This window comes from Salvelinus fontinalis, chromosome 1 (assembly GCF_029448725.1).
Source record: "Salvelinus fontinalis isolate EN_2023a chromosome 1, ASM2944872v1, whole genome shotgun sequence".
Classification (NCBI taxonomy): Eukaryota; Metazoa; Chordata; class Actinopteri; order Salmoniformes; family Salmonidae; genus Salvelinus; species Salvelinus fontinalis.
Genome location: NC_074665.1, coordinates 33,282,374 through 33,299,958, shown reverse-complemented (window position 1 = coordinate 33,299,958; position 17,585 = coordinate 33,282,374). Strand labels below are relative to the sequence as shown.

The 17,585-nt window shown below is 42.9% G+C and overlaps 1 protein-coding gene across 2 annotated transcripts in view; it reads right to left on the bottom strand.

The window, feature by feature from the left end:
- Positions 1–17,585, bottom strand: part of LOC129853303 (regulator of microtubule dynamics protein 2-like) — a 58,981-nt gene that overhangs the window by 21,727 nt on the left and 19,669 nt on the right. For both annotated transcript variants that reach the window (XM_055919207.1, XM_055919198.1), the window contains exon 5: positions 10,218–10,278. In XM_055919207.1, coding sequence (XP_055775182.1) covers positions 10,218–10,278 — 61 coding nt within the window. The remainder of the gene's footprint in view (positions 1–10,217; positions 10,279–17,585) is intronic.

The following is a 17,585-nucleotide window of genomic DNA, read 5'->3' as shown; positions in this document are numbered from 1 at the left end:
ACATACCTTATTTACATAAATATTCAGAGCCTTTGCTATGCGAATCGAAATTGAGCTCAGGTGCATCCTGTTTCCATTGATCATCCTTGAGATGTTTCTACAACCTGATTGGAGTTCACCTGTGGTAAATTCAATTGATTGGACATGATTTGGAAAGGTACACACCTGTCCATAAGGTCCCACAGTTGACAGTGCATGTCAGAGCTTGAACCAAGCCATGAGGTGGAAGGAATTGTCAGTAAAGCTCCGAGACAGGTTTGTGTCAAGGCACAGATCTGGCGAAGGGTAGAACACAGCGGCCTCCATCATTCTTAAAACGGGAGAAGTTTGGAACCACCAAGACTCTTCCTAGAGCTGGCCGCCCGGCCAAACTAAGCAATTTGGGGGGGGGGGGGGGGGGGCATTGGTCAGGGAGGTGACCAAGAACCTGATGGTCACGTCAGGATGAAACCTGGCACCATCCCTACGGTGAAGCATGGTGGTGGCAGCATCATGCTGTGGGGATGGTTTTCAGCGGCAGGGACTGGGAGACTAGTCAGTATCGAGGCAAAGATGAATGGAGCAATGTACAGAGAGATCCTTGATGAAAACCTGATCCAGAGCACTCAGGACCTCAGACTGGGACGAAGGTTCACCTTCCAACAGGACAACAACCCTAAGCATACAGCCAAAACAACACAGGAGTGGCTTCGGGACAAGTCTGAATGTCCTTGAGTGGCCCAACCAGAGCCCGGACTTTAGCCCGATCGAACATCTCTGGAGAGACCTGAAAATAGCTGTGCAGCAATGTTCTCTATCCAACCTGACAAGAGCTTGAGAGGATCTGCAGAGAAGAATGGGAGAAACTCCCCAAATACAGGTGGGCCAAGCTTGTAGTGTCATACCCAAGAAGACTCGAGGCTCTAATTGCTGCCAAAGGTGATTCAACAAAGTAATGAGTAAAGGGTCTGAATACTTATGTAAACGTGTTATCCTTTTTTTATTTAATAGATTTGCAACATTTTCTAAAAACACGGTTTTTTCTTTGCCATTATGGGTGTTGTGTGTAGATTGATGAGGGGAAAAAAACAATGGTATTCATTTTAGAATGAGGCTGTAACGTAACAAAATGTGGAAAAAGTCAAGGGGTCTGAATACTTTCTGAATGCACTGTATGTGCTTGGCCTATAAACTACCTATTCAAATAAGACAAAGAGAAATCAAGTGCCACCCACACCACACTCAAGATAACCTTTGTCTATTCTCTGCCAAAGCATTGGTGGGCGAGTTGTATATAACTGTAACAAAAAGGTGGTTGTTTATGTTCTAATGGCAGTGCAAGGTGTGGCCACACCACTGCTGGTTGGCGCTCGATGAGTGGGGAGCTCCACAATACCACAGGAGCAGAGATCCTATCTGCAGCTTTTAGCCGACTGGCTTCCAATGAAAACATTCTGCTGTGTGATTATGAGCTTTAGCAAGTTCTGCACCACCGACCGGCTAGCTACCTCTTATGAAGAAACACGTCGGTGGATGGATGATAACTGGGTTGTTCCGACTTCCAACACGGTGTGAATTATTACATGTAACTGGAGTTGAATCAACAGTGACCACAGCTGGACTAAGTGAGACCATTGATAACAATGGCCTGATGATTCCAGTTGCACTAGCCCTTATATTCTTATTGAAGGTAAACTGGACCTAATCCTCCGACTATTAAGGTTAGGGGATGTAAAGAAGTCTGACAGTTAGTATGACAATATCTAGGGAGCCACCTGGGAAACACCTTTCAGAGCCAACATAACCCATTTATAACACATTCAACAAGCAATACATTTAGCATCTCATAACGGTTTATGTCAATAACTGCAAGTTGATGTAGTGACAGTGAATAAAAAGCCTGCAAGGAGCAGTGTGTAACCGCCTAGAATAAACCATTCAGAGAAAATTATAGCTTTAAGTAGAAATGTACACAAGCGATCGTCAGGAGTGCAAACACCGTAGGGAAAAAAATCTTGTCCAAGTTTATTGGTCACGTATATCCATTTGTAGATGTTATTGCAGGTGCAGCAAAATGCTTGTGTTTCTTGCTCTAACAGTGCAGTAATAACTAGCAGAAAATAATAAAACAATACACTGGTGATGTGTGGGTTGACTCAACCTGCAGTTCCTGTGGTTATATCCGCGGGGCGGATGAATTTCGGGTCATAAAATGTTGTGTGGATGAATTTACCATTGTTGTGCAATTTATAGCTATAGGCTACATTGAGGTTTTTCTTTCATTATTTTAGGCTATCTGGCATTAGTACGTAGGCCAAGCCAAAGCATACGTGCGGCAAATAGACTAGACGGCAATTGCCAAATGCTTTTGGGAATGGGCAGAAAAAGTTAACTGCGATTCAGAGGCAAAAAGGACAATGTGTCTGTGCTATTAAGTTGATTTCAATAAAAGAAAACCTGCAAAATGGAGAGTTACAAATAAAGAGAAAGGAGAAGTATTGTTTGGGAAAGATTTGGTGAAGTTGTAAAAGAGGATGATAGCAGTGTGTGATGATTGTGAAGCACTACACAAATTTTACAGTCACAAGACAGTGACTTCAAATAGACTTATGGCATATCCAGGGAACAGTAGCTTACTGTTCAGATGGTTAAATGGAAACTGAAATCTGAAATCTTAATCTCTATATCCTTCATATTTACTCCTGTTTGAATTAAGCATATCTTTCAGTAAAATGATACACCAAATGTATGCACATATTTCACACACGAACAAGAGTGGGGGAAAAAAACATGATTTCTTTCTTTCAGCGTCTTGAGAGAATGTGAATGCAATTAGATACCATCTGCAAAGGCCCTGTTTTTAAATCAGCATCATAAAGCTGATAGTATTTTTCAACCACATAAAATATGCATCCAAGCCGAACTGAAATCTTAACAGAAACATATATTGGGCCATTTTCACAGCTTTCAATTTCCTTACAACCGGTCAAATTTGGAAATTATGTACAGAAATTATGTACAGAAAATATTTAAACTTTTTTTGTTGTTGTTGCATTTTCTCCCCGGGACCCTAAACATATTTTCTCTGCAAAAGAAGTAGAAATGACAGAACGTTACTTTTGTCAACTAGATTAAAGCATCCATTCAATTGATTTATGACATTCTGGTGAGCAAGAGTTTATTTAGTCTTCTCGCGCAACATACAATGACAGAAGAGAAACGGCATGCATCTAATTACAGCGGAGTTGACTTAGAAACAGCATACCAAAATCGCGGAAATTATAAGCAGAAACCTAAGCTACATCTACATGACTCAACAAAAAAAGAAGAAAAGAAAATCATTCAGCCGTCTTTGACTGTAGCCTACAGCGCATGTTCTATACTAGCAGGTTAGGGTCGGGTGCGGGCCTCAGATTCTCACTATCACATTAAGGCGGAAGGTTGCAAATGGGTTATTAGCAATTGCGGGCTGGTGCAGATGAACAAACAGCACCACAACAATACACACAAAATCCATAAAACGTAAAGATATTAAGAAATATCAAAATGAGCAATGTCAGAGACCGGAACATAAACACATATACATATAATGTAGACAGTGCACAAAATATTTGGAACACCTTCCTAATATTGAGTTGTACACCCCAACCCACGATTGCCCTCAGATGAGCCCATTACTCTTTTCAAAAATTCTTCAAGCTCTGTCAAGATCATGGCTAGACAGCAATTCTTGCCATATATTTTCAAGTATATTTAATATTCACTGTCTTCTTGGTAAGCAACATCCAGCGTAGATTTGGCCTTGTGTTGTTTGGCCTTGTGAATTCCTCTCCCAGTATTGGTGTAAAGCAGACTGAAGCAGGTTTTCCTCTAGTTTTTATCCTGTATTCCTTTGCTGTATTTTTTTCAGTATTACTTTAGTGACTTGTTGCACATTGTGTATTTGTATTCTTCTTTTCACTCTGTCGTCATTTCGTTCATAATTTGTAGAGTCACTACAATGTTGTTGATCCCTTCTCAGTTCTCCCATCACAGCCATTGAACTCTGTAGCTGTTTTAAACTTGAACGTGCTTAAAGAGATTAAATGTCTGATCTGTTACTTCAAAACGCTCCCTAGTCGTTGTACTGTAGTTTAATCTGTGATTGAAATTCAAAAATTGACTGAGAGACTTTACATACACTACATGACCAAAAATATGTGGACACCTGCTTGTCAAACATTTCATTCCAAAATCATGGGCATTAATAGGGAGTTGGTCCCCCCCTTTGCTGCTCTAACAGCCTCCACTCTTCAGGGATGGCTTTCCACTAGATGTTGGAACATTGCTGCGGGGGTTTGCTTCCATTCAGCCAAAAGAGCTTTAGTGAGGTTGGGCACTGATGTTGGGCAATTAGGCATTACAATTCATCCCAATGGTGATTGATGGGGTTGAGGTCAGGGCTCTGTCCTGGCCAGTCACGTTCCACACCGACCTCGACAAACCATCTCGGTATGGACCTCGCTTTGTGCACAGGGGCATTGTCATGCTGCAACAGGAAAGGGCCTTCCCCAAACTGTTGCCACAAAGATGGAAGCAAAGAATCATCTAGAATGGCATTGTATGCTGCAGCGTTAAGATTTTGCTTCACTTGAACTGAGGGGCCTAGCCCAAACTATGAAAAACTTTACAGTTGGCACTGCAGCGTTCTCCTGTCCTCTGTCAAACCCAGATTTGTCCATCAGATGCTGCCAGATGGCGAAGCGTGATTCATCACACCGAGTCCAATGGCGGTGATCTTTACACCACTCCAGCCAACGCTTAACAATGAGCATGGTGATCTTAGGCTTGTGTGCGGCTGCTCGGCCATGGAAACCAATTTCATGAAGTTCCCAACAAACAGTTATTGTGCTGACGTTACTTCCAGAGGCAGTTTGGAACTCTGTAGTTAGTGTTACAACCCGAGGGCTGACGATTTATAACGAGCTACACGTTTCAGCACTCGGCAGTCCCGTTTTGTGAGATTGTGTGTTGTGTGGCCTACCACTTCGCGGCTGAGCCGTTTCCACTTCACAATAACAGCACTTACAGTTGAGCAAGGCAGAAATTGACTTGTTGGAAAGATGGCATCCTATGACGGTGCCACGGTGAAAATCGCTGAGCTCTTCAGTAAGGCCATTTTAGTCTATGGCGATTGCATGGCTGTGTGCTCGATTTTATACACCTGTCAGTCAACGGCGTGGCTGAAATAGAAGAATCCACTAATTTGAAGGGGTGTCCACATACTTTTATTTATACACAGTACATTCGGAAAGTATTCAGACCCCTTCCCTTTTTCCACATTTTGTTAAGTTAAAGCCTTATTATAAATGGATTACATTTTAAACAATTCCTCAATCTACACACAATACCCTATAATGACAAAGCAAAAAAACGTTTTTAGAAATGTTAACAAAAAAAACCCCACATACCTTATTTACATACATTTTCAGAGCCTTTGCTATGAGAATCGAAATTGAGCTCAGGTGCATCCTGTTTCCATTGATCATCCTTGAGATGTTTCTACAACTTTATTAGAGTCCACCTGCCGTAAATTCAATTGATTGGACATGATTTGGAAAGGCACACACCTGTCTATATAAGGTCCCACAGCTGACAGTGTAAGTCAGAGCAAAAACCAAGCCATGAGGTCGAAGGAATTGTCTGTTGATCTCCGAGACAGGATTGTGTCAAGGCTCAGATCTGGGGAAGGGTACCAAAAAACAACATTGAAGGCCCCCAAGAACATAGTGGCCTCCATCATTCTTAAATGGAAGGAGTTTGGAACCACCAAGACTCTTCTTAGCCCCGCCAAACTGAGCAATCGGGGGAGAAGGGCCTTGGTCAGGGAGGTGACCAAGAACCCAATGGTCACTCTGACAGAGCTCCAGAGATCCTCTGTGGAGATGGGAGAACCATCCAGAAGGATCACCATCACTGCAGCATGCCGCAAAACAGGCTTGTATGGTAGAATGGCCAGATTGAAGCCACTCCTCAGTAAAAGGCACGACAGCCCACTTGGGGTTTGGCAAAAGCCACCTAACCGATTCTCAGAGCATGAGAAACAAGATTCTCTGGTCTGATGAAACCAAGATTGAACTCGATGGCCTGACTGCCAAGCATCATGTCTGGAGGAAACCTGGCACTATCCCAATCCTGAAGCATGGTGGTGGCAGAATCATGCTGTGGGGATGTTTTTTTTTGCCACGTTTTGCAGTTTTACTATTGTGCCTGATTGCAAACAGGATGCATGTTTTGGAATATTTGTAATCTGTACAGGCTTTCTTCATTTCACTCTGTCATTTAGGTTAGTATTGTGGAGTAACTACAATGTTGATCCATCCTCAGTTCTCTCCTATCACAGCCATTAAACTAACTGTTTTAAAGTCACCATTGGCCTCATGGTGAAATCTCTGAGCGGTTTCCTTCCTCTGCGGCAACTGAGTTAGGATGGAAGTCTGTATTTTTGTATTGACTGGGTTATTGCTACATCATCTAGTGTAATTAAAGTGTAATTAAATACATTTAAAATTCAGGCTGTAACAACAAAATGTAGAAAAAGTCAAGGGGTGTGAATACTTTCTGAAGGCACTGTTGGTTATCATCAAGATTAGTTCACACAGACAATCTCCTGCCATGGCCTTGTATGCTTTGGCAGCATAACGAGGAAACACACACAATCTTAAATCAAATCAATATGTAGTACCTGAGAATTTTCCTGAGTGGTTCCTTTTGAATCAGTAGAGTGATGATTGACCTTGTCCTATTTTACCTGACAGGGATTGCAAGGCACTCTAAAACTAGATGCTTGTAAGGACAACATTCCAACCACACACTGAAGAAGAAGAAGGAATGAGTCACTGTTCTAGGGACAGCTGCAGGGCTACTCCATCACTCACCCAAAACCAGAGGCTTCTGAACCTCTGTCATGGGCAAGTCCTACTGCAAGTTTCCGGCCTTGTACTAACTAAAGAGATTAATTGGATATAAATTCATCCATGACTGATTCACACATCAGTTGAGTGGGTCGTAAATAGTATTGCTCGAGTCCTAGGTGTGTGCCGTTCAAAGGGTGGCTCTGATCACAGTTCAATTCCTTCGTCCTACTGTACATGACCATCTCTACCCATACCAGGACGTGTTCACTGGGGGGGGGGGGGGGGCGGGGAGTCCAAGTCCCTCTGTGTTTCAGTCCGTTATCTTCCATTTGGTGCCTGACAAACATAACCTTGAATCTGAGATAAAGCGCTGAGGACACACAGCTGTTAAAGGGAGAGGAAAGCCTTCCATAAATCTATAGCTGTGACCGACAAAAAACAATCTTGGTCGCATGAAAGTCGTCAGTTCTTTCAACCACCGATTGGTCAAAATTTTTCCATATATAGACACACCCTATGTGTTTTAATAAAATCAACTACGTATGCATTGAGCTTGTCTAATGACTTATGCACACTCTTTGATTAAATAATAATCCCCAGTTTACAATTGGCTCATTCATCCCCCTCATCTCCCCTGTAACTATTCCCCAGGTCGTTGCTGCAAATGAGAACGTGTTCTCAGTCAACTTACCTGGTAAAATAACGGTTAAATAAAAAAAATTTAAAAAAAATAAGACACACATTACTCAAGAGGGAGCTACAGTGTCTTGCGAAAGTATTCAACCCCTTGGCATTTTCCTATTTTTTTGCCTTACAACCTGGAATTAAAATTTATTTTTGTATCATTTGATTTACACAACATGCCCACCACTTTGACGATGCAAAATATTATTTTTTACTGTGAAACAAGCAAGAAATAAGACAAAAAAACTTGAACGTGTATAACTATTCACCCCCCCCCCCCCCCCCCCCCCCAAAGTTAATACTTTGTAGAGACACCTTTTGCAGCAATTACAACTGCAAGTCTCTTGGGGTATGTCTCTATAAGCTTGGCACATCTAGCCACTGGGATTTTTGCCCATTCTTCAAAGCAAAACTGCTCCAGCTCCTTCAAGATGGATGGGTTTCGCTGGTGTACAGCAATCTTTAAGTCACCCCACAGATTCTCAATTGGATTGAGGTCTGGGCTTTGACTAGGCCATTCCAAGACAATTGTCTTGCTGGAAGGTGAACCTCCGTCCCAGTCTTAAATCTCTGGAAGACTGAAACAGGTTTCCCTCAAGAATTTCCCTGTATTTTGCACCATTCATCATTCCTTAAATTCTGACCAGTTCCTGACAATGAAAAACATCCGCACAGCATGATGCTGCCACCCCCATGCTTCACTGTGGGGATGAGGTTCTTGGGGTGATGAGAGGTGTTGGGTTTCTGCCAGACCTAGCGTTTTCCTTGATGGCCAAAAAGCTACATTTTAGTTTCATTTGACCAGAGTACCTTCTTTCATATGTTTGGGGAGTCTCCCACATGCCTTTTGGCGAACACCAAATGGGTTTGCTTATTTTTTTCTTTAAGCAATGGCTTTTTTCTGGTCACTCTTCTGTAAAGCCCAGCTCTATGGAGTGTACGGCTTAAAGTGATCCAATGAACAGATACTCTAATCTCCGCTGTGGAGCTTTGCAGCTCCTTTGGGGTTATCTTTGGACTCTTTGTTGCCTCTCTGATAAATTCTCTCCTTGCCTGGTCCGTGGGTGGCCCTCACTTGGCAGGTTTGTTGTGGTGCCATATTCTTATATTTTTTAATAACCCAACCCTGATCTGTACTTCTCCAGAATGTTGCCCCTGACCTGTTTGGAGAGCTCCTTGCTCTTCATGGTGCCCCTTGTTTAGTGGTGTTGCAGTATTATACTGAGATCATGTGACACTTAAATAAAATCCACCTGTGTGCAATCTAACTAATTATGTGACTTCTGAAGGTAATTGGTTGCACCAAATCTTATTTAGGGGCTTCATAGCAAAGGGGGTGAATACATATGCAGGCACCACTTTTCCGTGTTTATTATTTATTTATTTTATTGAGAAAAAAATATATTTTCATTTCACTTCACCAATTTGGACTATTTTGTGTATGTCCATTACATGAATTCCAAATAAAAATACATTCAAATTACAGGTTGTAATGCAACAAATTAGGAATAACTCCAAGGGGGGAGAATACATTTGCAAGGCACTATAGAGATCAAGATAACCATAAAAATAAAAATAAAACGTAACCTGACCCAACTAGTCTCCTCCCGGCTTTCGCAGATTTTTCCATTACTCTCCTGAAGTTGCTGGTTATAGGCTACACGAGGAGTCGGCAACCTTTCTCATGTGGAATGCCAATTTATCTTACTATTTCTACCAATCTGAGTGCCAGTTAGGGTTTTCATATGCACATTTTCGTGGAACAGTTTCATTCGTCATGTGGTTAATAAATGTTTTATCCAAATCTAAATGAAAATGACAAACCTAAAAAGTAACTTCTATTGCCAACTATGTAAAAATAGCCTATAAAGCCAACAAATAAAACAATTGCAGCCTGCAGGTAGAATAAAAAATAATTAAAATAACTTACAAATCACATTGGCTATTTTTTATTTTATTTACCTAGTCAAGTCAGTTAAGAACAAATTCCTATTTACAATGACGGCCTACCCCAGCTAAACCCGGATGACGCTGGGCCAATTGTGCGCCGCCCTATGGCTATGCATGGCCTGTCTGCAACTTGAAACATTGTATCAACTATTAACTTGGGTCTGGCCAGAAGCTGTGCGAGCAAACTTGCAGCATTGTATAAAATATTCTGGCCCCCAGCACCAGTGAGCTCTGGGACAGACACAGCTGTAGGCTATTTGAGCAAGGGATAAGAAGTAATCAAGGTCCCCACAAGCATAGTTAAAACACACACCTCAAGTAGGTTTTAACACTAGCCTCTGTTAACCTAGTTCACTTCAATGTGCTTGTACATGTCTGGAAATGTGGGTGTGTGCATAGTGAGAACTACACAGCCAATGTGGTCATAGATGGGTGTTGGAGGAAGTGAGTGACTCACTAACAGGGCTGAGTCAAATGTACTCATGCTAACAACAATGAGGTGAAAATATATGCAATCAATGGAGTGGACATGCAAGGAGAGGTAACAACATTCACTCTTTTGGGATTTGAGTGGATAAATTGACATAGTACCAAGCCATAAGTTACATAACTTTAGGGTTACAAACTAATTGAGTTTCCCATCTAGGATTGGACCATAGGTTTAAGACGATGTATGTGTAGTGTATGGCTAGAGTGAAAAAGACTCACCACTGATGACTTTCGGCACACATAGGGTTCAGCTTTACGGCTTCCTCTCCAACTTTCTTCCCTGAGGGGAGAGGAGGAGGAAATTAATAAAGTTACTGCAGGATAACACAAGCTCAGTATACACAATACCGGAAACACAATGTAACTCCAAATCAATCACACTTCTGTGAAATCGGACTGTCCACTTAGGAAGCAACACTGATTGACAATAAATTTCACATGCTGTTGTGCAAATGGAATAGACAAAAGGTGGAAATTATAGGCAATTAGCAAGACACCCCCAATAAAGGAGTGATTCTGCAGGTGGTGACCACAGACTACTTCTCAGTTCCTATGCTTCCTGGCTGATGTTTTGGTCACTTTTGAATGCTGGCAGTGCTCTCACTCTAGTGGTACCATGAGACGGAGTCTACAACCCACACAAGTGGCTCAGGTAGTGCAGCTCATCCAGGATGGCACATCAATGCGAGCTGTAGCCAGAAGGTTTGCTGTGTCTGTCAGCGTAGTGTCCAGAGCATGGAGGCGCTACCAGGAGACAGGCCAGTACATCAGGAGACGTGGAGGAAGCCGTAGGAGGGCCACAACCCAGCAGCAGGACCGCTACCTCTGCCTTTGAGCAGGAGGAGCACTGCCAGAGCCCTGCAAAATGACCTCCAGCAGGCCACAAATGTGCTGCACAGGTATTTTCAGGTCTCTCCAGAGATGTTCAATCGGGTTCCAGTCCGGGCTCTGGCTGTGCCACTCTAGAATATTCCAAGACTTGTCCCGAAGCCACTCCTGTGTGCTTAGGGTCATTTTCCTGTTGGAAGGTGAATCTTTGCCAAAGTCCGAGGTCCTGAGCGCTCTGGATAAGGTTTTCATCAAGTATCTCTCTGTACTTTGCTCCGTTCATCTTTGCCTCGATCCCGACTTGTCTTCCAGTCCAAGCTGCTGAAAATAATCTCCACGCATGATGCTGCCACCACCACCATGCTTCACCGTAGGGATGGTGCCAGGTTCCTCCAGACGTGACACTTGGCATTCAGGACAAAGAGTTTAATCTAGGTTTCATCAGATGAGAGAATCTTATTTCTCATGGTCAGAGTCCTTTAGGTGCCATTTGGCAAACTCCAAGCAGGCCGTCATGTGCCTTTTACTGAGGAGAGGCTTCCATCTGGCCACTTTACCATAAAGGCCTGATTGGTGGAGTGCTGCAGAGATGGGAGAACATTCCAGAAGGACAACCATCTCCACAGAGGAAATCTGTACCTCTAACAGAGTAACCATCAGGCTCTTGGTCACCTCCCTGACCAAGGCCCTTCTCCTCCGATTGCTCAGTTTGGCCAGGCGGCTAGTTCCAAGAATGGTCTTGGCGGTTCCAAACTTCTTCTATTTAAGAATGATGGAGGCCACTGTATTCTCGGAGACCTTCAATGCCCCAAGCTTTTTTTGTGGGGTGTCCTTCCCCAGATCTGTGCCTCGACACAATCCTGTCTCGGAGCTCTACGGACAATTCCTTCGACCTCGTGGCTTGGTTTTTGCTCTGACATGCAGTCAACTGTGGCACATTATATAGACAGGTGTGTGCCTTTCCAAATCATGTCCAATCAATTTAATTTACCACAGGTGGACTCCAAATCAAGTTGTAGAAACATCATAAGGACGATCAACGGAAACAGGATGTACCGGAGCTCAATTTTGAGTGTCATAGCAAAGGGTCTGAATACTTGTGTTTTTATTTTATTTTTTACATTTCTAAAAACCTATTTTTGCTTTGTCCTTATGGGGTATTGTGTGTAGATTGAGTCGTAAAAATGTGTATTTAATCCATTAACGGCTGTAACGTAACTAAATGTGGAAAAAGTAAAAGGGTCTGAATAATTTCTTGAATGCACTGTATGAGCGCAGGAAAAAAGATCATGCTGCAGGCAGCATAGAGAGGAACTGATAATTGATTGCATGGCGCAAGAACAAATGCAATGAATTTATTATTTAATGTAATCGAGAAATCTTTGTAGAACCAAAACATGCACACAGCCTTTGCTCAACAAACTTGAACACAAATCATTTGGGTTGCTGCAGTTTGCGAATGATATTGTGCTTATCACCCTCACGGCAGTCAAGCAATGCATTCCACCAAGAGTCGTTCACAATGTACTCTCACATCGCCTCTTCCTTTCTGCTCATGGTGAACAACATGAAAAACAGAGGCTTGTAGAATCATGACTCTTTTGAGTTTTCAGTTAAATGGTTCGTTGGTAGGGGGTCCTGCGTGCTCTGGACTCAAATGAACGAAATTAGTCAAAATATTTATTTTGACTGAACGAGTCAAAAAGTCAGTAACAAGAGCCAAACTCCCCATCACTAGAAGCCAGGGGAAGTTCAATGGCAGAAATCAGCTAGAGGGGTGGAAACCCAGTGACGCCTCGCAACACGTCAAACAAATCACATGCTTTGCTTGGGCGGAGCTCCAAGGGTGCTCACCAGACCAGTGCCGTAGCAGCAACAGTGCGTGCAGACTAAAAATGTTAACCAAATAAGCACTGGTGACAAAACCAATGTGCTGCAAACGTTCTAAAATGTTTTTGCAGCCAAGCTGCAGCAAGAAGGGAGAAATGGTATACAATGCTGGAGTGATTATTTGGCTGTGCAGGTTAGCATGAGGGACAAGAAGTAGCTAGCCACGATGAAGTTTGTTTTGAGAAAAGTCAGATATACCAATGTACCATACAAGGTTAACTAAACTCAGCAAAAAAAGAAATGTCCCTTTTTCACGACCCTGTCTTTCAAAGATAATTCATAAAAATCCAAATAACTTCACAGATCTTCATTGTAAAGGGTTTAAACACTGTTTCCCATGCTTGTTCAATAAACCATAAACAGTTAATGAACAGGCACCTGTGGAACGGTCATTAAGACACTAACAGCTTACAGGCAATTAAGGTCACAGTTAAGAAAACCTAGGACACTAAACAGGCCTTTCTACTGACTCTGAAAAACACCAAAAGAAAGATGCCCAGGGATCATGCTCATCTGCGTGAACGTGCCTTAGGCATGCTGCAAGGAGGCATGAGGACTGTAGATGTGGCCAGGGCAATAAATTGCAATGTCTGTAACTGTGAGACACCGAAGAAAGCGCTACAGGGAGACAGGACGGACAGCTGAACGTCCTCGCAGTGGCAGACCACATGCAACAACACCTGCACAGGATTGGTACATCTGAACATCACACCTGCGGGACAGGTACAGGATGGCAACAACAACTGCCCGTGTTACACCAGGAATGCACAATCCCTCCATCAGTGCTCAGACTGTCCGCAATAGGCTGAGAGAGGCTGGACTGCGGGCTTGTAGGCCTGTTGTAAGGCAAGTCCTCACCAGACATCACCGGCAACAACACCGCCTATGGGCACAAACCTACCATCGCTGGACCAGACAGGACTGGCAAAAAGTGCTCTTCACTGATGAGTCGCAGATTTGACTCACCAGGGGTGATGATCGGATTCGCGTTTATCGTCGAAGGAATGAGCATTACACCGAGGCCTGTACTTTGGAGTGAGATTGATTTGGAGGTGGAGGGTCCGTCATGGTCTGAGGCGGTGTGTCACAGCATTATCGGACTGAGCTTGTTGTCATTGCAGGCAATCTCAACGCTGTGCGTTACAGGGAAGACATCCTCCTCCCTCATGTGGTACCCTTCCTGCAAGCTCATCCTGACATGACCTTCCAGCATGACAATGCCACCAGCCATACTGCTCGTTCTATGCCTGATTTCCTGCAAGACAGGAATGTCAGTGTTCTGCCATTGCCAGCGAAGAGCCCGAATCTCAAAATCCTATTGAGCACGTCTGGGACCTGTTGGATCTGAGGGTGAGGGCCAGGGCCATTCCCCCCAGAAATGTCCGGGAACTTGCAGGTCCCTTGGTGGAAGAGTGGGGTAACATCTCACAGCAAGAACTGGCAAATCAGTCCATGAGGAGATGCACTGCAGTACTTAATGCAGCTGATGGCCACACCAGATACTGACTGTTATTTTAGATTTTGACATCCCCCCTTTCTTCAGGTACACACTATTCCATTTCTGTTAGTCACACGTCTGTGGAACTTGTTCAGTTCATGTCTCGGTTGTTGAATCTTATGTTCATACAAATATATACACATTTTTACACAAGTTTGCTGAAAATAAACGCAGTTGACAGTGAGAGGACGTTTCTTTTTGTGCTGAGTTTAACTACATTAACTACCACTAGCTAGTTCCATTTCTCTCACGATTATAAAGCCAACAATATGTTAATAAAAACAGCCCAGTATCTAGCTTGTAACGGAGTTAGTGATACAGAGAGCAACCATGTACTGTCCATCTCAACTCTGGACCTCAAAGCCAGTTATACTGCTGGTAACCAAAAAAGTGTGAAACAACTCAAAATACAGTTGAAGTCGGAAGTTTACACACACCTTAGCCAAATACATTTAAACTCAGTTTTTCGCAATTCCTGCCATTTAATCCTAGTAAAATTCCCTGTCTTAGGTCAGTTAGGATCACAACTTTATTTTAAGAATGTGAAATGTCAGAATAATAGTAGACAGAATTATTTATTTCAGCTTTTATTTCTTTCATCACATTCCCAGTGGGTCAGAAGTTGACATGCACTCAATGAGTATTTGGTAGCATTTCCTTGAAATTGTTTAACTTGGGTCAAACGTTTCGGGTAGCCTTCCACAAGCTTCCCACAATAAGTTGGGTGAATTTTGGCCCATTCCTCCTGACAGAGCTGGTGTAACGGAGTCAGGTTTGTAGGCCTCCTTGCTCGCACACACTTTTTCAGTTCTGCCCACATATTTTCTATAGGATTGAGGTCAGGGCTTTGCGATGGCCACTCCAATAAGCCATTTTGCCACATCTTTGGAAGCGTGCTTGGGGTCATTGTCCATTTGGAAGACCCATGTACGACCAAGCTTTAACTTCCTGACTGATATCTTGAGATGTTGCTTCAATATATCCACATAATTTTCTTTCCTCATGATACCATCTATTTTGTGAAGTGCATCAGTGTTCTTCGGCTTGCAAGCCTCCCCTTTTTTCCTCCAAACAGTTTTAACAGACCAGAGGACATTTCCCCCAAAAAATACGATCTTTGTCCCCATGTGCAATTGCAAACCGTAGTCTGGATTTTTTATGGCGGATTTGGAGCAGTGGCTTCTTCCTTGCTGAGCAGCCTTTCAGGTTATGTCGATATAGGACTCATTTTACTGTGGATATAGATACTTTTGTACCCGCTTCCTCCAGCATCTTCACAAGGTCCTTTGCTGTTGTTCTGGGATTGATTTGCACTTGTCGCACCAAAGTACGTTCTTCTCTAGGAGACAGAACACATCTCCTTCCTGAGCGGTATGACGGCGGCGTGGTCCCAAGGTGTTTATTCTTGCATACTATTGTTTGTACAGATGTACGTGGTACCTTCAGGCGTTTGGAAATTGCTCCCAAGGATGAACCAGACTTGTGGTCTACAATTTTTTTTCTGGAGGTCTTGGCTGATTTCTTTTGATTTTCCCATGATGTCAAGCAAAGAGGCACTGAGTTTGAAGGTAGGCCGTGAAATACATCCACAGGTACACTTCCAATTGACTCAAATGATGTCAATTAGCCTATCAGAAGCTTCTAAAGCCATGACATGATTGTTTGGAATTTTCCAAGCTGTTTAAAGGCACAGTCAACTTAATGTATGTAAACTTTTGAGCCAATGGAATTGTGATACAGTGAATTATAAGTGAAATAATCTACCTGTAAAACAATTGTTGGAAAAATGACTTGTCATGCACAAAGTAAATGTCCTAACCAACTTGTCAAAACTATAGTTTGTTAACAACAAATTTGTGGAGTGGTTGAAAAACGAGTTTTAAATGACTCCAACCTAAGTGTACGTAAACTTCCGACTTCAACTGTATATAGATGATGTCGCCATAGTCTAGGACCGAAAGGAATGTTGACTGAATAATCTGCTTTCTACTATTTAGCGAGAGTCAGGACCTATTTCTATAGAAGAAGTACATTTTTACACTTAGCAGTTTTACTAACTCATCAATACACTTTTTAAAAAAGACAGCTTTTCATCTATTCAGATGCCCAGATATTTGTAAGCTTCTTCCACATTTTGTTGTGTTACAGCCTTATTCAAAAATGTATTAGCTTTTTTTTTTTATCTACAACTATTTTTTTTATTAAATCTACACACATGACAAAGCGAACAGGTTTTTGTCAAATTGCAAATGTATAAAAATAAAAAAAACTGATATACATAAATATTTAGACCCTTTGCTATGTGACATGAAATTGAGCTCAGGTGCATCCTGTTTCCATTGATCATTCTTGAGATGTTTCTACAACTTCATTGGAGTCCACCTGTGGTAAATTCACTTGATTGGACATGATTTGGAAAGGCACACACCTGTCTATATAAGGTCCCACAGTTGACAGTGCATGTCAGAGCAAAAACGAAGCCATGAGGTCGAAGGAATTGTTCGTAGAGCTCCGAGACAGGATTGTGTTGAGACACAGATCTGAGGAAGGGTACCAAAAGATTTCTGCAGCATTGAAGGTCCCCAAGAACACAATGGCCTCCATCATTCTTAAATGGGAGAAGGTTGGAACCACCAAGACTCTTCCTAGAACTGGCCACCCAGCCACACTGAGAAATCGGGGAAGAATTGCCTTGTTCAGGGAGGTGACCAAGAATCAATGGTCACTCTGACCAAGCTCCAGAGTTCCTCTGTGGAAATGGGAGAACCTTCCAGAAGGACAACGATCTCTGCAGCACTCCACCAATCATGCCTTTATGGTAGTGGCCAGATGGAAGCCACTCCTTAGTAAAACGCACATGACAGCCTGCTTGGAGTTTGCCAAAAGGCACCTAAAGGACTCAGAACATGAGAAACAAGATTCTCTGGTTTTGAAACCAAGATTGAACTCTTTGGCCTGAATGCCAAGCATCACGTGTTGAGAAAACAGACACTGCTCATCACCTGGCCAATACCATCCCTATGGTGAAGCATGGTGGTGGCAGCATCATGCTGTGGAGATGTTTTTTAGAGGCAGGGACTGGGAGACTAGGATTGAAGGAAAGTAGAACGGAGCAAAGTATAGAGATCCTTGATGAAAACCTGCTCCAGAGTGGTCAGGAACTCAGACTGGGGTGAAGGTTTACCTTCCAACAGGACAACAACCCTAAGCACACAGCCAAGATAATGCAGGAGTGGCTTTGGGACAAGTCTCTGAATGTCCTTGAGTGGCACAGCCAGAGCCCAAACTTGAACCACTACCTAACATCTCTGGAGACCTGAAAATAGCTGTGCATTGACACTCCCCATCCAACCTGACAGAGCTTGAGGGGA